This window comes from Aspergillus glaucus (assembly GCF_001890805.1).
Source record: "Aspergillus glaucus CBS 516.65 unplaced genomic scaffold ASPGLscaffold_30, whole genome shotgun sequence".
In the NCBI taxonomy this organism is placed as follows: Eukaryota; Fungi; Ascomycota; class Eurotiomycetes; order Eurotiales; family Aspergillaceae; genus Aspergillus; species Aspergillus glaucus.
In genome coordinates this window covers 81,828-98,185 of record NW_019170482.1, presented here as the reverse complement: position 1 = coordinate 98,185, position 16,358 = coordinate 81,828, and the positions used below count along the sequence as shown (strand labels likewise).

Genomic DNA, 16,358 nt, shown 5'->3' with positions numbered 1-16,358 from the left:
AACGGTGAATCAGCGTAATGTTTCTTGATGAGCATAAGTCATGACTCCCATTTCTAGCCACGTCTCCCCCGCAGAGCTCATGGACGGGACCCAAACCCGTAAGCGCCCACGGCCGGTCGTGTCGTGCCTGCGCTGTCGAGAGAAGAAGCTCAAATGTGATCGCATCGTGCCGTGTGAGAACTGCACCAAGTCTGGCTGTCCGTCCGACTGCACGTACAACCAGAGCCAGGCGAGTCTGGATGCCCTGCCCAAGGCCAAGCGTGTGCAACTCGGCTCTGAGGCGGTCGACCAGCATCCGGACCCTCGAGTCGAACCTGGAAGAAACGCAGGAGTTGGCATTATAGAGGATCTCCAGCTCCGGCTGGCCAAGTTGGAGGAGCTTCTTTCTGCACAAGCGAATCTGGGTTCGTTGACAGATGTCTCGATTCGAGACTCTAGGTATATTCGAGATGCTTGGTATATCCCCTTGTCTTCACCCGCAACCCCCCCCCCTTCTTTCCGTACAGTACTAACAGTATACAGTAGCCCACAATCAAGCGGCATCACCCAATCGGCGAGTTCGCCGCCATTCCTGGGAACTCTAGTTGTCAAGGGAACTCGAACGAGATATCACGGCCAGAACAACAGAATCACCCTTTTGAACCAGGTAAGTCGGTCTTGCCGTTCGCTCTCTGATTGCTCTACTGACATGCCCAGTTCTCCGAAGCAAAAGAGTTCATCGATCAGTGCACCAAAGATCCTACCGTCGTCGGATTGGCCAAAGAAGTGCAGTTTCTCCAAAGTAAATCCAAGCTGTCACCGAGTTCGCCAGAGTCAATATCAGATCTGGAAAGTTCTCCAGAGTTGCTGCAGCTTCGCGCTTATCTCCCTTCAAAGAGAGTGTGTGATCAGTTGTTGGAGTCATACACTCTAAATTTTGAAAAGACACTGAGGATTTTCCATGTTCCTACTTTTATTCGCCAGTACAACGAGTTTTGGGCCGATCCCGATAACGAAATCTATCGATCGTGTGGCTTTCTCCCGCAGCTTACGGCTGTATTGGCAGTCGCACTACCGTTGGAAGACCAGAGCTTCAAAACGGAACATACTCCCTCATGGGAATACTTGCACATGCCTGCAGTGAACTTTGTCCGACTGTGGCTGGGGAAACTCGGTCGCAAGGAACAGACGGAACTTGCAACGCTGCAGGTTGAGGCGCTCATTTTACTCGCCCGTCGTCTGCGCCTTGTGGCACCTGAAGAACTGTGGAGAGAAACAGGGACTCTTGTCCGCTCTGCCATGGTCATGGGTCTACACTTGAATCTCACCGAATATGCTGGATTATCGGCATTTCAAATCGAGCAACGGCGTCGGCTATGGATAACAATCGTCGAAATGGACCTCCAGGCGTCGATCGCATCCGGCATGCCGGTCACGATTCCCGAAATTGATTTTGGCCCCCTTACTCCAGCCAATCTCAACGATACCGACTTTGACGATTCGACAGTTGAGCTTCCGCCTTCCAAAAACTTGCATGAATGGACCGACTCCCTCGCCCAGGTCACATTGGCCATGTCCTTGCCCCATCGTATCCGGGCCATGATGTTGGTCAGGACAGTTGGTTCGGGTATGGATCTGAGCGAGATTGTCAAGCAAGGACGACGGTTAGAAGAGTGTTTACGACTGATACCGTCCCCCTTGAAACTGGAACAAGCCCCAAAGAGTGGCGATAATCCAACGATGTTGTTAAATCGCGTCCTCCTGGACGTTTACACCCGCAGACCCCTTCTCTGTCTCTACCGGCCCATCGTCATGGGCGAGGGCTGTGACGATGGAGCGTTCTTTGAAATCCAGCAATCATGCCTAGAATCCTCACTTGTCATTTTGTCATACCAAGACTACTTTGACCCTAGCGTGGCCGACCTTGACGTTTTCAATTCGACCTCTTACTGGGACATCTTCCAACTCTTCTGCAAAAACGATATTCTGTGGGCGGCGCTGAGCGTCTGTGGATACATGAAACTATCAACCCAACAGCAGTCGACCGCCTTGAGTTCGCCCCCCCAACTCCAGCCTGGTTCCTCTCCAACCCCACGGGCAGCAACCCATACCAAGGCCAGCTTGACTCGGATCGTCGAAAATACACTCGATGGCCTGACACGCAGAATCGGCGAAACCGGCAGCAACCTCAAGGACATTCTGCTTCTTGCTGTGGTTTTGCAGTCGGTGCGAGCTCGTGGATTAGGCCAGATGAAAGAACGGTGGATGCAGCAAGGGGCAACAAAAGCTTTGTCTGCGTGTCGGCAGCATTTACTCCTCTCGGTTTCCGACCAGTCGTTTGCATTCAACCTGGCCGACTTTGCGCAGATTGTATGTCAAAGTCCTCAACACCTTCGATTTACTTGCTAACGTGCACAGCTTCAATCCACTCAGCCCATGTTCCCATCCACCGGCCCGCAATTTACATCCACCTCTCAGCCTCAATTACCCGATTTCCTCGCCGAGTCATCCGCACTGGCTACCGAATTTAATAATTTAGGTGATCCGTTTACATTTGAAGATGGATCATTCGCGTGGAACATATAACATCTACCATTCTACGAATTGAATTGATATGGCACACCGTAGTGGTCGGCTTGGCCTTGAAGATAGCTCGGCCAATGGCCGAGTACGTCCGTGTTTAATACAGCATTAAAGGCCATTAAAAGTCACTTCTCAGGAGTTGGTTGGTTATTATATCATATCCATCAGTGTACCAACTGTGTGTTGGTGGTGGCTTCTCTGTCCTTCGGTGGTTGCGCCGCCGCCGTTTATCGGGGCGATGCTGGGAACACGAATCATGGAGGGACACAGCTGGGTGTTTGAGATACAGTTCCAAATGCTGCATCACGAGCGGGATGGTCGCCAGGGTCAGGGAAATTCCATCCGGCTAGAAGGGTATTCAAGCCTTTTATCAACTTGAGAGTGGGAATATTTCCACTTCAACGCGTCCTCCTCTCTCAGGGTCTATAGTCATCATGAGCACCTCCTCTGCATGCACTTGCTTTCATCACTCTGTTTTAACCGTTGACGACATTTAGCTATGCCGCTGTATTTCCCTTCTACGGCCACGTGAATCTAGTTTTCGATGCAGTATGCTTGATGACGAACCTGCAGTCTCTAAGTACCCAGCTTGCTCCCTGCCAGAGCGATCGAGTTATCGAGTTTGAGTAAAGGGGGACAATCGATCTGAGTGATCCGTGGATGGAGCTTGCTACCGCGTACTCGCTCATTGCACATGCTGTCTTCAACAGTTTAGTGCTTGTGATTATCAGTTCGACGCTCTATGGTCGAAGCTGTCTTCTATTTTTGGTGAGACGTTTCATGGAACGCCGTGGACGCGTGAAGGGCAAGATATTTGGGTTCAAAAGGTGAGCAGATGAGAATTTGTAGGACCATTCCTAGTCAAGAACAGACTAGCCAGCGTAGAAGTTGATTCATGTATAACTAAACGTTGTATATCCTTAGTCAATTTGCGACACAATAGCCGATAGTATTCAGTTCAATTTCTCCGCCTCAACCTGAGCAATCCGCTCCAGGGCAATTCTTACAAGCTCTTGTGTCCCCTCATCTCCATAGCCAGCCTGAGTGCAGACTAAGCCCTGTTTCCAAGCATGCCATCTATCCAAATCAAACCCCCTTTTCGGGGGATCATGGAGATTATAGACTCGTCCAACTTTGCAATTTTCCAACATCGATTTTGCGGCATATATAAACCACAAACATGCCGTTCGCACAGCCGATTTATACTGATTCTCTTCCTCAAAAGCATCACGGCACGCATTCAGTCCATAGATTGAGAAATCCATCCTGTGTGTGGGTTCATTATTGCGAGTGATAGCAGCAGCAGCTGTGCTCTGCGCAATAAAGGCAGTGCTGTTCTCCCACTTTTCTAGCTCCTTTGGCGTGTGGGAATGATGATGGATAACTGAGAGTAATTGTCAGCGGGTGATACATATGCATATATAGTGCAGGATGCGATAAGTCCCTTACAGGAATTACATATGTCAGCAGCATGCATCCCAAAAGAATGCAAATCTGTCCAGAGATAACCGAAATTCCTACATCCAACCTTCTCCCCCGTCCTCGGGTCGGCCACTGTGACTTTTTGAATCCGTGAGACGAAATCAAGAAGCTTAGTCTGCTGCGCTGGTGCAGTGTTTGCGACGATATCAATAATCAAGACACAAATATTCCAAGCAACATCGCTGTTGAAGTTGCTTCCGGATGTGTCATTTTTGGATAGGATTTCTGTTGTGGTCAGGTCAAGGACTTGTTGTACTGCGTTTGCTGCCGAGGCATCTGGGTCCGTGACGAGATTGTGTAGGATATTGAATTCTTGGGTTGCGACTAGATCGGGGTCATATTCTTCCATGGTAGATGGTGCCTTAAAAGATGACAATTGCCAGAAATTTAGAAGTAGACAAGAATGGAGCTCGAGGGCTTTTGGTTGTTATATACGATTTTCAACCCTGGACAGCCTTGCAGCACAGCGTTAGACCCTGAACAAGCCTTGCACAGGCACATCGTAAACTCTTGTCTTTACACAGCCACGGTGGGCCGAAACAAGCCACCAAAGAGATCCTCCACCAGGACCAGGATTATTTAGTACATTCATCATTCATCAGTTCAATCTCAGTATATTCTCCCCCAACTCACTCATTATCTCTCTTCTATCCCCGGAGACCTCCAGCCAACAACAAGAACCCCTTTCCCGCGACGAAGCAATAACTCACCTAGACACCGTCCAACTCCCAGTCTTCAACCTCCTAGCAGCAATACAAGCAATCAACCAGATCCCAGGTAGCATATACACAATCCTCAAGCAGCGCCAAAAATCCACTAATGATAATCCTGCTGTGTTTGTAATCACTGGCCTCGACATTCTCGTTGGAAGGCTTCATCCGCGCCTCAAATCCGGTCAAGAGAACGGCGCTGCGGACACTTACCCGTTAATCGCGGGTGTATGTGTCGTTTCTTTCTGTTTCATTGGTTATCCTTGTACGGAGGGGCTCGTCATCAGGGACCCAGAGGCATTTCCAGAAGATAATATGGCCATTGGCATCTAGTTCACATTCGCTGATGGAGACTCAGATTCCTAATTCTGGGGGAAATCAGGGCAGTCCTGTGTGGATTGCATCACGTAGTGCAGATATGGTTAGATCCTTGTCTCTAGCCTGGGACCATTGGTCCTCAAGGTCTGTTGTTTGGCCATTGGTATTCATTGGCGGGTCATTGGTACTCATTGGCAGGTCATTGGTGTCTACAGGTTGGACGTGTATCACTGAGACATATGAAATAGCGGATCCATTTGCCTTGGTGAATGCTTTTGGATCAAGGAGGCGTTTCTCTCGCATTTTTAATCGTTCATCATCAGGATTGTTAGGCATATCCTGGTCGCGGCGAGAGAGGGCATCAGGGGCAAGTGCAAGCTTCCCAGGTCGGTAGTGAAGAGAGAAGTCATATCGGCTCAATATGTCAGCCCAACGCATTTGTTGTTCATTGAGGCGTCGTAGCTGCATGAAGTAGTGAAGATTTTTGTGGTCAGTGATAATGGTGAACTTGAGCGTGCTGATAAGCTCTGATTCCCATTCTTTGAGGCAGTTAATGATTGCTAACTAACTAGTTACGTTTGCCCACTAAAAGAAAACGCACAAATCATCGCCGCCATACTAACGACTCTTTCTCCTTTCAACGAGTTCTTTTTGTACATATCTACGTATTAGATAACAAGGCTTCGGCCCATTACAGTTTGCAAGACTATCTAGCAATTCCGTAAAACACAAACTGAATTTGATCTGTAGTTCCGATCATGGTTCCTTCGCTCTTCTTGCCTCCAATGTCCATAATGGGCAAGTTCACCGGATCCGCTGCCAAAGCTAGCTTTATTGCTGATAGAGCGGCAACTTATAATCTCCCTTGAAATGGCCGTCGAATTTTATCGATACATTCAAACGTATCCATACCTCCTCTCCGTTTTTGAGGTAGTACCTGATATCTCCTTTCGCTTGGAACAGATCGATGCTGATAGCCACGCCGTCCTTTAAATTGCCGGTGATAGCCCCAAGGTAGATGCCCATGACAGATTGGTCAACGCCAAAATCAAAGGTATCGCAGTCAAAATATCCGGTGGACTAAAGAGGTTGCCATTAATTTATCAGTACAATCTGCTAGATAAAAGATTTACTTACAGTTATGGGCCCATAAGACCAATCAATAGCGTTAGCTTCCTCCGGAAAGGACAGGTTTCCATCCAACCGATTCTGATATGCAACCCAAGTATTGTCGCCATCATCCGGAGAAGTGAGATTGACAGAAGTGTCTGTTATCAACATTAGAATAGAGTACAAAAGTTATGGGACATACATACTGGTGAAGTCGTTTGTTTCGCTCATTTTGTTGGTATAACTTCGAACACGACCACGCTGAAATCTGTTATGGTCAGGTATATCAATGAGAGAAAGTTCATTCAAGAGACAGGTAGACATCAACCCCATTTATATACTCGCAATCCCAAGGGTTTCTGATTTTTTTTACCCACTTTTGGATTACCGAAATGACGTTGTTCTCCAGCCAGCCACTTGCAGATCAAAGTCATATCTCAGAAGATAGAACAAGTGAATATTTGACCTATACACAAGAAAACACAGCTCCTCTGTAAGACCAGATCATCCTATTGCAGCTTTTGTTCGCACTCATTAAATTGCCGTATTTCCTTGTTGAATTTGTCCAACTCCGGCTGTAGGTCCCTTCCTTCCTTTGAAGAGTGTACCGGCGTGATAATCAGAATATCCTTGTAGAAACCAAGAATCGACAGATCGAGGCTTATTTTATCAAATGACCCGTCCAAGGATAGAGACTGAATGAAAAATTGCCTTCTGTATCCCATCGTCATGTCACGCGACGCTAGGGTGGCGGTCATTCATTTCTCACCCGGGCGGCACCCACTCCTCAACCACTGCCTGCATATAAGCTACACGTCAGCAGAATATTACTTAGGTGGGTCTACACTATAAAATCACCTCTTTGCTAGATACCTAGTTAAATAGAAAAATGTGACTAAGGTTACATATCTTCGTTGGTATCCATGAGCAGGCTATAACAATTTGTGGGGTTCCTCGAGGCCTTTGCCTCAACGATAGCGGTTATTTAGCTCATATGATTGGATGTTATGGCAGACTGGTGAGTCTCTTCACTAACAACGCCGTATTTGGAGACCCACAAGGCACAGCCTGTCACGTTTAGGTTCTGTGCGAACTGGTGGAGGCTGGAAGTGAAGAGGCCAATGAAGCGTGCCAAAGAGGTACTTTACTTCAGCTGATTTTGCGTCACGACGACGATGTAGATGAGGTCACCACTTGGCTATAAATAGTAGGGTAGATTCTCCCAGGATATTCTTTTATCTTTCACACTTCTTCAAGCCTTTCAAAAATTCACTTAACTATTACAAAATCATACTCAACTCAATCTGACAATGGGCGATTACTCTTCTTGGTTTTATATCCACAACAGGCTCAACGTGCCTCTTGAAATACAGATCAATGCAGGCTTTCGAAGGCCACTGGGAAAAAGAACCGCCAGCTGAAATAAAGGGTCATTCTATGAGTCGATGGATTCAGCTGAAAGACAATATTGGTAAATACCTCAATTTTTTCCGCTCTTCAGAAACCTCCCGCTGATAGACTCCCATAGGGACTCTCGGCTCCGATGGGGAAGTACAATATGAGGCGCAAATTGGTCAAACGACCTACGTTATACAGATCAAGGTTAAATGTCCAACGGCATCTGACAATGAAGCAACCATTTGGAATCTCAGGTCAGGTGACAATCCGCCACTGGTAGCGGCGACCAGCATCCCAAAACAAGGACATTATATGCAAGGTTTGTCAAAGGGAACAAGAGTGCTTTCTTTTATGCATCTTCTTGCTAACCCATGATAATGGGCAGCTGAGTTTGTAGTCTTGTCTAGGGACTATAACTAGACTGCCAACCCTCAAGGACGCACAGTTACCTGGCAAGAGACACGTGGTTTAATTGTTAGGGCGATCTTGGTTCATCGTATCATCCAGCCATGAACTCAGCTTGTCTACAAGCGTATTGTTTCAGCCAGTGGAAAACATGGGAAAGGCAGGATGAAGTGGGTGAAGGGGCTGCGCAGGAAACAAGCAGGTTCTGATGACTATCTTGGGTGATAACTGTGACGGTCCCGAGCAATATGAGTATATTGGTAGATTATCTGACAAAATTCTAACATGAGGAGAGAAAAGGAAAGAGGCAGGCCTGCCGGCGACGAGCTATCTAATGTGTGTGAAGGGTTTAAGCGAGGCTCAGTGACTGTCCATGCTCAGTGAATGTCTATGCTCCGTGACAATAACAAGCCTTTATAAATAGACAATTGATCTATTTTTGAAGAAATCAAACATCTTTCTAGAATATATTTGCGCCTCCTCCCCCAGACCAGCGCAAACTTTTTGGAATAACACTGCCAGTTTCTTTTTTTACGATGACTGCAATAGTTCACGGCAGTCATTTCGAGACCCTAGAACGGCCTTCAGATCTACAAAGCCGCGAGGCGTCGCTGTTAGTCCATGTGGCAACATTCAGTCCCCTCAATCTACACTGTTCCTATCTGTATCACTAAATACACTCTATGACCAAAGTCCTTGGCTTCACGGTCAAGGACAAGGAACAGGTGGTCATGCGGACTGGAGAGGGGGTGGGGCAGTTAGCACACAAAGTGGTCAATGAGAGCCAACACTTCCGTTTGATAGGTGACCTGCCACTAGAATTGCAGTGTGTCCCTGAATGTGGTCACAGGGCAGTTTTCTTTGTTTGCTATAAATAATTTTCTGTCTAGCAAACAAAGAAAACTGCGAGCAAGGATATGAAAGGAGAATAAAAAGAGTTTGAATGGCTCCCCTGAATCAATGGTTCTCACTGATTCTCCTAAAGCCCACTCTCAAATCTAAACCTCTCTACCCGCAAAACGCCTAACAGGCCCGTGGCGTCCCCACGCCGTTCCAGGTGTCACGCACCGGGACCAGGGCTTTTCTGCTTCCGAGGTTCCAAGGATGCGTGGAAAGACCCGAACCTCCTCGTAAAATAGACACACACACACACACACAAGATAGCAATTCGTAATTCTTCTACTATTACTATGATGTGCTGATATTCCTCACAATAAGTAAAATATATACAGTCCTGCTCCCGAGGATTTGCATGAGTATACATCCTGCAATAGTAAGTCGTCTGTGCCCTGTGCCCAGGTGTCTACATAGTGCCCCAAAACTTGGAAGCGATAAAGAACTAATCGACACTCAATAAAACTACAGCACCTCAGCGCTCAACATAACGTCCATTCAAACATCTCCAGCAGCCAGTGCCTCGGCCTTGGATGTGCTCTTTGGATCCAAATACGGTTTCTCGCCAATACCAACCGCCCGGTGGCCGAATCGGTCCCCAAGACCATCGTAGTCAAATGTGGCAGTGTGGAAAGCACATCGATTATCCCAAATGGCTGAAGGAAATTTATCAGAAATGGTTACCCGGAAGAAAATGAAAAATATCTGTGAGACTTACCGATGTCATTGGGATTTCTCCACTTCAACCTCACCTGGAGGTCATGGTTCTCGAGGATAGTGTTGTAGAATTTCTTCAGCAGCTCATCCGACTCACTCTGGCTGAGCTCGTTGATATATTTGGGGAATGGCCCAACGGCGAAGATGCTCTTCCAACCGGTGACCGGGTTTGTTCGTACGATGGGATGAACGGTGGACAAGTCCGAGCCGATGTTCAGTGGGCTACCTCTTGGCTCAGTGTAGACCTTGACATTAACAGGATCCATCTCAGCAGCCTTGAGGAATCCGGAGCCAGTATAAGTTGCCGTCAGACCCTCAAAGAACTTCTGATACGCCGGTGAGAATCGGTCATAGAGCTCATATCCCGATGCCCAGAGAGTGTCACCACCAGTCTTGGGTAGCTGTGTCAAACGAAGCGAAGTGTAGTCAGCTGGGGAGGGCTCGAATTGAATATCCGAGTGCCACTGGGCCGAATCATAGCGACGCTTGTTGGGCTGGTTTTCATGGCGGAACATCTTCTTGCGGGCAAGCGAGCTGATAGTGCTGACCTGCGCGTCATTGACACCAAATTCACTGGTGTTATTGAGCACCGGGTGGATATGCAGAGTCGAGTCAGCTGGCTTGCCAGCTAGCTGCCCTAGGCGCTGCACCAAGTTCTTCTGCAGCTCGTCGGTGAGGTTATCTTGGGCACGGAAAAAGACGACACCCCGTTGAGAGACTGAATAGTACATGGTTAGAGTCAGGGCTATTGAATGAAAGACGAGCATTTCCTACTTGTGATAGCAAGGTCCCGCACCAGCTCATCTGCATTCGGGGCATTCAAGAGGTCATCGACAATGTTGACATTGTGGAATTCACGACCAATAGCTGGCGTTGTTTCTTCAAATGAGAACTTATCCAGGGGACCACTCTGTTGTAACGGCGCAGGATATTGTCCCTGATCAGTGTCGGGTCCCTCATTGGGCGTAGAGCGCAAGGGGAGCGAGGTGTCTGAAATCAGAGGGGCCATGATGATAACTGGCAATGCACAAGAAAAACGCGATCAAAGACTCGGATTTAGTGTCTTATCTACACATTTCCCGCTCGGCACTCCTGGATCACGCAAGTACCACAGGCCATTGCGACTTGATCCAGCCTATCAGTATTTAGTATTTAGCCCTATGCCGGGCCGTCTGGATTCATTGATAAGCATAGCACAAGCTCTTTAAATGGAAGCCGATCACGAAATACCAGCCCCAAATCACACCTGCCATCAGATTACATGGACCTGCCAACCAGCCGTGCGTCGGAACATCGGCAGATCGACCTCCATATGTACATGTATGGAGGCCAACGATCGGGCTAACGCCTACCGGAACCCCGCAAAGAGGACCCGCGCGAAATCTCCCGACGAAACCGCGCACCATTCAGAAATATCCGAGACCCCATAAATCGACACCCAGGGCATGGATATGGATGACTCTGATGACTCTAATAATTCCAATAATCCCAAGAGCCATCAAACCCCTCACTACCCTCAGCAGGAATTTCCTCTCTGAGACCTGTGAGGATTTCTCCTAAAACCTTGCAGGTGATTCCCAAAGGAAAACCACTGCCGCCCCCATCTAAGGAATACCACCAGAAATCTCGCATCTACCTGAATACATCAACAAAGCACTCAGTGATCTGTTGGATGTGTGTGTTGTGGTCCATTTGGATGACATCCTAATTTACTCGGACAACCCTCAAGAACATGAGAAGAATGTCTGCATGGTGCTTGAGAAACTCCACACCTACTCATTATACTGCAAATTGAGCAAGTGCGCCCTTGATATGGACACAGTCAACTTCTTAGGTATATGTACCACGGGCTTAGACCAGTAGATACTAACGAAATGATATTCCTATCTAAACTAGTGTAGCCATCAACGAGAATATCGAATCTGGAGAGAAAAGAAGAAAGGGAATCTATCTATGTACTTGGAATACTCACTCAGGTGAGATCATATTGGCAACGGAAGCAGCCACAATACATGAGGTCATCAAGGTAAGTTTCTTGGTGTGGCCTGTGGTAGTCGTTCCAGCCCAATTGAGACCGAAAAGATAAGAGGGCTTGAATGTTGAGATCTGAGTTCCGACTACCAAGGCTACTTTATTGGACCAAGGGGACGCCAACTGTATAACTCACAGTTAGCGACTGGGCAAGGCTTCTAAGCTAAACCGGCTCACCTCGATAATACCATCAACAAAGCAGGAAATGTAAGAAATAGCACATGTATATCCGGTTCCAAGTCTGGTGCTGTATAGCAAAGCCGCCGAGGCCAAGGATCAGAATAAACCCCCAGAGTGGCTTGATTATATTGAAAAGGACACTTTCTGCTGGTGTGGAGCCCAATCCAACGACGATTAGAGGTAATTAGTTGTTATCACATTGAATCGTCTCATTGACGATAGCTTTAGCGTAGTAATCGGGGTTGTGTTTGGCTACAATGATAATTGAATATGATAGTTTGTCATTAGCGAATTTCTAGTACATACGACCATAGGGTGTGGAGAAAAGGGCTTCCTGTCCGCTCAGCCATACTTAAGCCACATATTAAGCGCGGTCAACCGTCATTTTCGCCCTTTTCTCGTTGCCGCTCTAAGGGTGATGACCGGGTGAGTGTCACGGGCTCGGACCAGTAGATAATAACGAACTGATATTCCTATTTAAACTAGTGTAGTCATCGACAGGAATATCGAATCTGGAGAAAAAAGAAGAAAAGGAATCTTTCTACAGGGAAGAAAGGGTTTTTATCTATGGGTGATGTGGTCGCGCTAGTGCTTTCTTTGTTTGCTTGCATGGTGGCGTTTGTTGATACCGGCCACTGAGGCAGCGTGTTGGGTGATAACTCACCCTCTCTATAGTGCACTCACCCAAGCTCACCCACAGTCGCGCGGCCAAAAAGCGGCTTCGCCCTCTAACTCACTCGGGAGACAGCCACCGAACTATGACCAAACTTAAGCCGCATAGAGTCCGCACAGTCAATTCTCAAAAAGCCTTAGGCTCCAATATTCTTCTGAGACCGAGAGTTGGGGCGGGCGTGAGTGGTAGGGGTGCGATCTATATAGCTTCTAGCACCAGGGATGCAATGCAATATCCGAAAATGGGAAGCCCTCGCACTGGGGGTGCTCAAATCATGCAGGTGACGGAGACTCATGATGAAGGACAGTGAGGAACTCGCCTGTATCTTAACATATTTAACATAATACGTGCTTAGTTTAATGTAAATGCGATAATAAGATATCTTGGTAGGCTATTAGAATGGGGTTTTGGCGACATCTCTAATGTGCTGGTAGGAATATATATTTTCTACTTTGTATAGTGGGTATACGCTCACTATCTTTGCGGAAGCCTCGAGGCCTTCCAGCCTAACCCTCCTTGATCTAGCAATGCCATAGAATAACAAAAGGTCGGTTAAGGCCAATGCCAATAGTGCTAACTTCATGGATTTCAGCCCTGTTCTTGTGTGGGACATTGTAACCTCACATCGTGGATGTACATAATTCTTAACGGTCACTCTATGGTGAAGTCTGATTACAGGGTATCTAAGGACCTCACTCTCAACAAGTGGTATTTAGAACTTTTCAGGACTCAGCATTAACGCTATGTCCCCCTCTCCTCGCCTATTCCGCGCATTCCTTTTGCTGACTATAGCTGACTATAATATATGGCTCGGCGATGTCGTTATCCCAATATAGCCCTTACTAGTGCAACAGAAGCCTTAGAAGACCTAGGGTCTTGATATCTGCAATTCTCACTTGTCTACCATCACTGTCACCGATTGTTTACCTGATTTCGAGCCCTTCCTCTTGACGCTTTCTTCCAACCATACGCCTCATAGGCCGTCTTTGTCCGTAAGCGCCCTAATCCACCTAATCCAATATGTCCCACTTCTTCACCTTCAGGAGCATCATTGCCCATCCAACCGGGTAGTTTATCCAAGACACGAACCTCATCTTCATTAACAGAAACTTTGAGAGGCACACGTTCACTGATTGAGCTACCCAACCTTAACAAACTGAATGCATCTAGCGACCCTGTCCAACGCGGAAACCAACTCGCATAAACTGCTGTTGCCAACAACCCCAACAGATCAAGCCCGATCAAGACAGACACCACGATAATCCCCGCAAGCGATATAGACGGCTTTTGAGAATCCGCGCCCAGATCATAGCTCACTGTCAAAGAGTTATCAACGACATCTCCGTTCGAGATCCACGCCATGTTAGCCAGATACGCCGCGACAGTGAATGCATTAGCCATGTATGCTTCACCGTCCTGTCCGCCTGCAACGCTTGATCGAAAGTTAGCTAGCCATGATCCAGCTTTCAGGGCGTTGTATTGCCCTTTTTTCCAGCCAGTGGACGCGGCACTAATACATTGGTTGTCGAGATTCATTGTAAACAAAATTGTCGCATGATCAGAGGTGCCGAGTGTATTATAGGTCAGGATCCTGCCCAAGGGAACGAGGCCAGTACAGCGCTCTGGTGGAACCGCGCAAGGTATGTCCTGTCAAAACCTTTTGAAGGTTCCAAGCTGACAATATAGTGCTCTATACACCCCTATCTCCTAGATGACGCCCACGACGACTCCCCCGGCGCCCACACAATCCTCGATTCCGGAAAATCCGTGATCCTCCAAAGGATTATTCAACAAGTCGTGATCGAAGAACACAAGAAAATCAGATCTGTTTCCTTTGCAAACGCCCCAAAGCCAACGAATGCCGTCTCTGCCCCCGAGCTTTCCACCAACAACTCCATGTTCCTGTGTCCGCACCACTACTGCTTCACCTGCGGAAAAGCAGCATCCCAAGTTGGCCGGTTGCTATTTTGCTGCCAGAGCTGCGTAAAGGCATACTGCGAGAAATGCCTTGATTGGGAGAAGACAGTGTTTGTTGGGAATGAGGGTTGCTCGAGCACGGCGTTTTATGTCAAGTGTGCTTCTTTGTGTTAGTCACGGTCATAAACGGGGTATGAGGGGTGAGAGGTGTGTGGTTAAGAGGGTTAAGTTTTGATTGGAACATGCCTAGGCGAGATATGGATATCTTGGTATGAGAGTTGACGTGAAGTGGATTGATTGTATGCAGGTTTGGTTGGACCGTGTGTTGGTGATATTGGACGATGGCGATTGTTGCAGTGTTTGCATTGAAGTGAACAGACTCTTTAGGAATTAGGTACAATAACTATCAGAACTTTTGTCAAGTATCCGCAAGCCAACTGGCAGCGTAGCATTGAAGAATAACAATGTCAATGCAGAACCGAAATATACGGTAATACCAAACCACGCTAGTAAAAACCAACCAAATCCCGGAAACCTGCAACAGCGGGGAACTCCAACCGAGGCTCTGGATTCTGATAATTATCACCATTACCACACCATACCGTTTGATATCATACAATACAATACATCCATCTCAAGCGTCGTGCCACTTCTTTGGTGGGAACGGACCGACCCGTGTGTCCGTACGATAATTATACAGCTTGAGGGATATAATACCTGATAGTTTAATAAAGTTGTGGCACATAGTCGTGGAATAGTCTAGTCCAGTCAGGCAGTGCGATAATCTCCGACGGCTGAGCTGTCAGGGGTCAAATCCCGATATGATGATCCAGAGAGTGATGTTCTTCAGGGTGGTCTAGTTGAACTACAGTCTATAGTATAGGTTTTGGTGTTCGCTTATTCTCTTGAATATACAAGTATTCTACCCCTCTGTCAATAACTGTCCGCATTATATCTCGCATATTACAGAGTACTGTACGGGATCATTCATGATCACCGTTAAGTGCCAAAGCGCTCGGAACGGCTTCCCCGCCGAACGATGTGGATTGCGCTAGTCTAGGCCTCGCCTCCGGAGGACATTACTCTGCACGATGCATAGACGCATACATATTCATGGCCTGATTTTATGCACGGAAGCGCAATAGGAAAGGAATATGTAGGGATACAAATGACAGCAACCGACAAGGGCTAACAGTAATCTTATGCTTATATCGATCCAGACTCGACGTATCACTTGTCAGACAAAGTTAATTGATCCCGTTAGCCCTGTGCAATTACTCACAATATAATAGTCATTCAACTACTTGTACCTATGTACGGAGTAGGTGAAGACGTTGATAAGGGTCCTTCCGGATTCAGGCCTTGGCGCATCGGATATTGCACTTCTTATTAGTGGTGTTATAGTGACACTGATATTCTCCGCAATGCCGGATCCCCGACGTCGGGCTGGGTCGATTAAGTCAGTGCCAATGTGGGTTAACGGTTGTATTCTGTTTTGCACAAGTATTTTACTCGTAAGTATACTTAGAAGATAGAGAATCACAGGTTGTATGCTTTGCAGTTTTGTTAAATGTTACTATCACATGCTGCAAGTACAGCCGAGATATCCCAACATCCCATACCAAACTATCACCATTCCTTTAAACTCTACCCGAACTCTAACGAACATACAGACTATCATTTGACACTCTATTCACACCATTAAAACCGTTAATACCAGTACCACGGCCGGACCAACCCAGGAGACCGGCACAAGTGCGTCCAGCATAATGGTTATACCGTCCCTAATTATCCTGCGAGTCAGGTCCGATCCACAAACAACATGACAGCTCAACAGTCGAAATACCGATTCCTCAAATTGGAAATAGCTTCTATTTTAAAACCAATCCGGGCTCAGGACCAGTGGCCCGCGGGTTCCATACTGGGACCGGTCCGTGACATCCGTCGGCCGAGTCGGCAGA

The 16,358-nt window shown here is 47.3% G+C and overlaps 6 protein-coding genes across 6 annotated transcripts; 2 read left to right on the top strand and 4 right to left on the bottom strand.

The window, feature by feature from the left end:
* Positions 1 to 40: 40 nt before the first annotated feature.
* On the top strand, positions 41 to 2,565 carry ASPGLDRAFT_39827 (Zn(II)2Cys6 transcription factor; the record flags this gene model as incomplete). Its single annotated transcript, XM_022545133.1, has 4 exons — positions 41 to 456; positions 523 to 646; positions 697 to 2,349; positions 2,398 to 2,565. The coding sequence occupies 4 exons, from the start codon at positions 41 to 43 to the stop codon at positions 2,563 to 2,565; spliced, it is 2,361 nt and encodes a 786-aa protein (XP_022396206.1).
* A 202-nt stretch (positions 2,566 to 2,767) lies between these two features.
* Positions 2,768 to 3,708, top strand: ASPGLDRAFT_1506613 (uncharacterized protein). Its single transcript, XM_022542171.1, has 2 exons — positions 2,768 to 3,389; positions 3,487 to 3,708. The coding sequence occupies exons 1-2, from the start codon at positions 3,223 to 3,225 to the stop codon at positions 3,503 to 3,505; spliced, it is 186 nt and encodes a 61-aa protein (XP_022396205.1). The 5' UTR covers positions 2,768 to 3,222; the 3' UTR covers positions 3,506 to 3,708.
* Positions 3,516 to 4,393, bottom strand: ASPGLDRAFT_136697 (DUF3632 domain-containing protein; the record flags this gene model as incomplete). The annotated part of the gene is made up of 2 exons (XM_022541469.1): positions 3,516 to 3,946; positions 4,012 to 4,393. The coding sequence occupies 2 exons, from the start codon at positions 4,391 to 4,393 to the stop codon at positions 3,516 to 3,518; spliced, it is 813 nt and encodes a 270-aa protein (XP_022396204.1).
* Positions 4,394 to 5,903: 1,510 nt separating this feature from the next.
* On the bottom strand, positions 5,904 to 6,353 carry ASPGLDRAFT_136626 (uncharacterized protein; the record flags this gene model as incomplete). The annotated part of the gene is made up of 2 exons (XM_022541464.1): positions 5,904 to 6,152; positions 6,210 to 6,353. 2 exons carry the CDS (start codon positions 6,351 to 6,353, stop codon positions 5,904 to 5,906), a joined length of 393 nt encoding a protein of 130 aa, XP_022396203.1.
* A 2,830-nt stretch (positions 6,354 to 9,183) lies between these two features.
* ASPGLDRAFT_180745 (TauD/TfdA dioxygenase family protein) lies at positions 9,184 to 10,761 on the bottom strand. The gene is made up of 3 exons (XM_022542974.1): positions 10,371 to 10,761; positions 9,598 to 10,314; positions 9,184 to 9,535 (listed from the first exon to the last, which is right to left on the bottom strand). The coding sequence occupies exons 1-3, from the start codon at positions 10,603 to 10,605 to the stop codon at positions 9,378 to 9,380; spliced, it is 1,110 nt and encodes a 369-aa protein (XP_022396202.1). The 5' UTR covers positions 10,606 to 10,761; the 3' UTR covers positions 9,184 to 9,377.
* A 2,692-nt stretch (positions 10,762 to 13,453) lies between these two features.
* Positions 13,454 to 14,016, bottom strand: ASPGLDRAFT_39823 (uncharacterized protein; the record flags this gene model as incomplete). The annotated part of the gene is made up of 2 exons (XM_022545132.1): positions 13,454 to 13,464; positions 13,518 to 14,016. The coding sequence occupies 2 exons, from the start codon at positions 14,014 to 14,016 to the stop codon at positions 13,454 to 13,456; spliced, it is 510 nt and encodes a 169-aa protein (XP_022396201.1).
* Between the last annotated feature and the right edge of the window lie 2,342 nt (positions 14,017 to 16,358).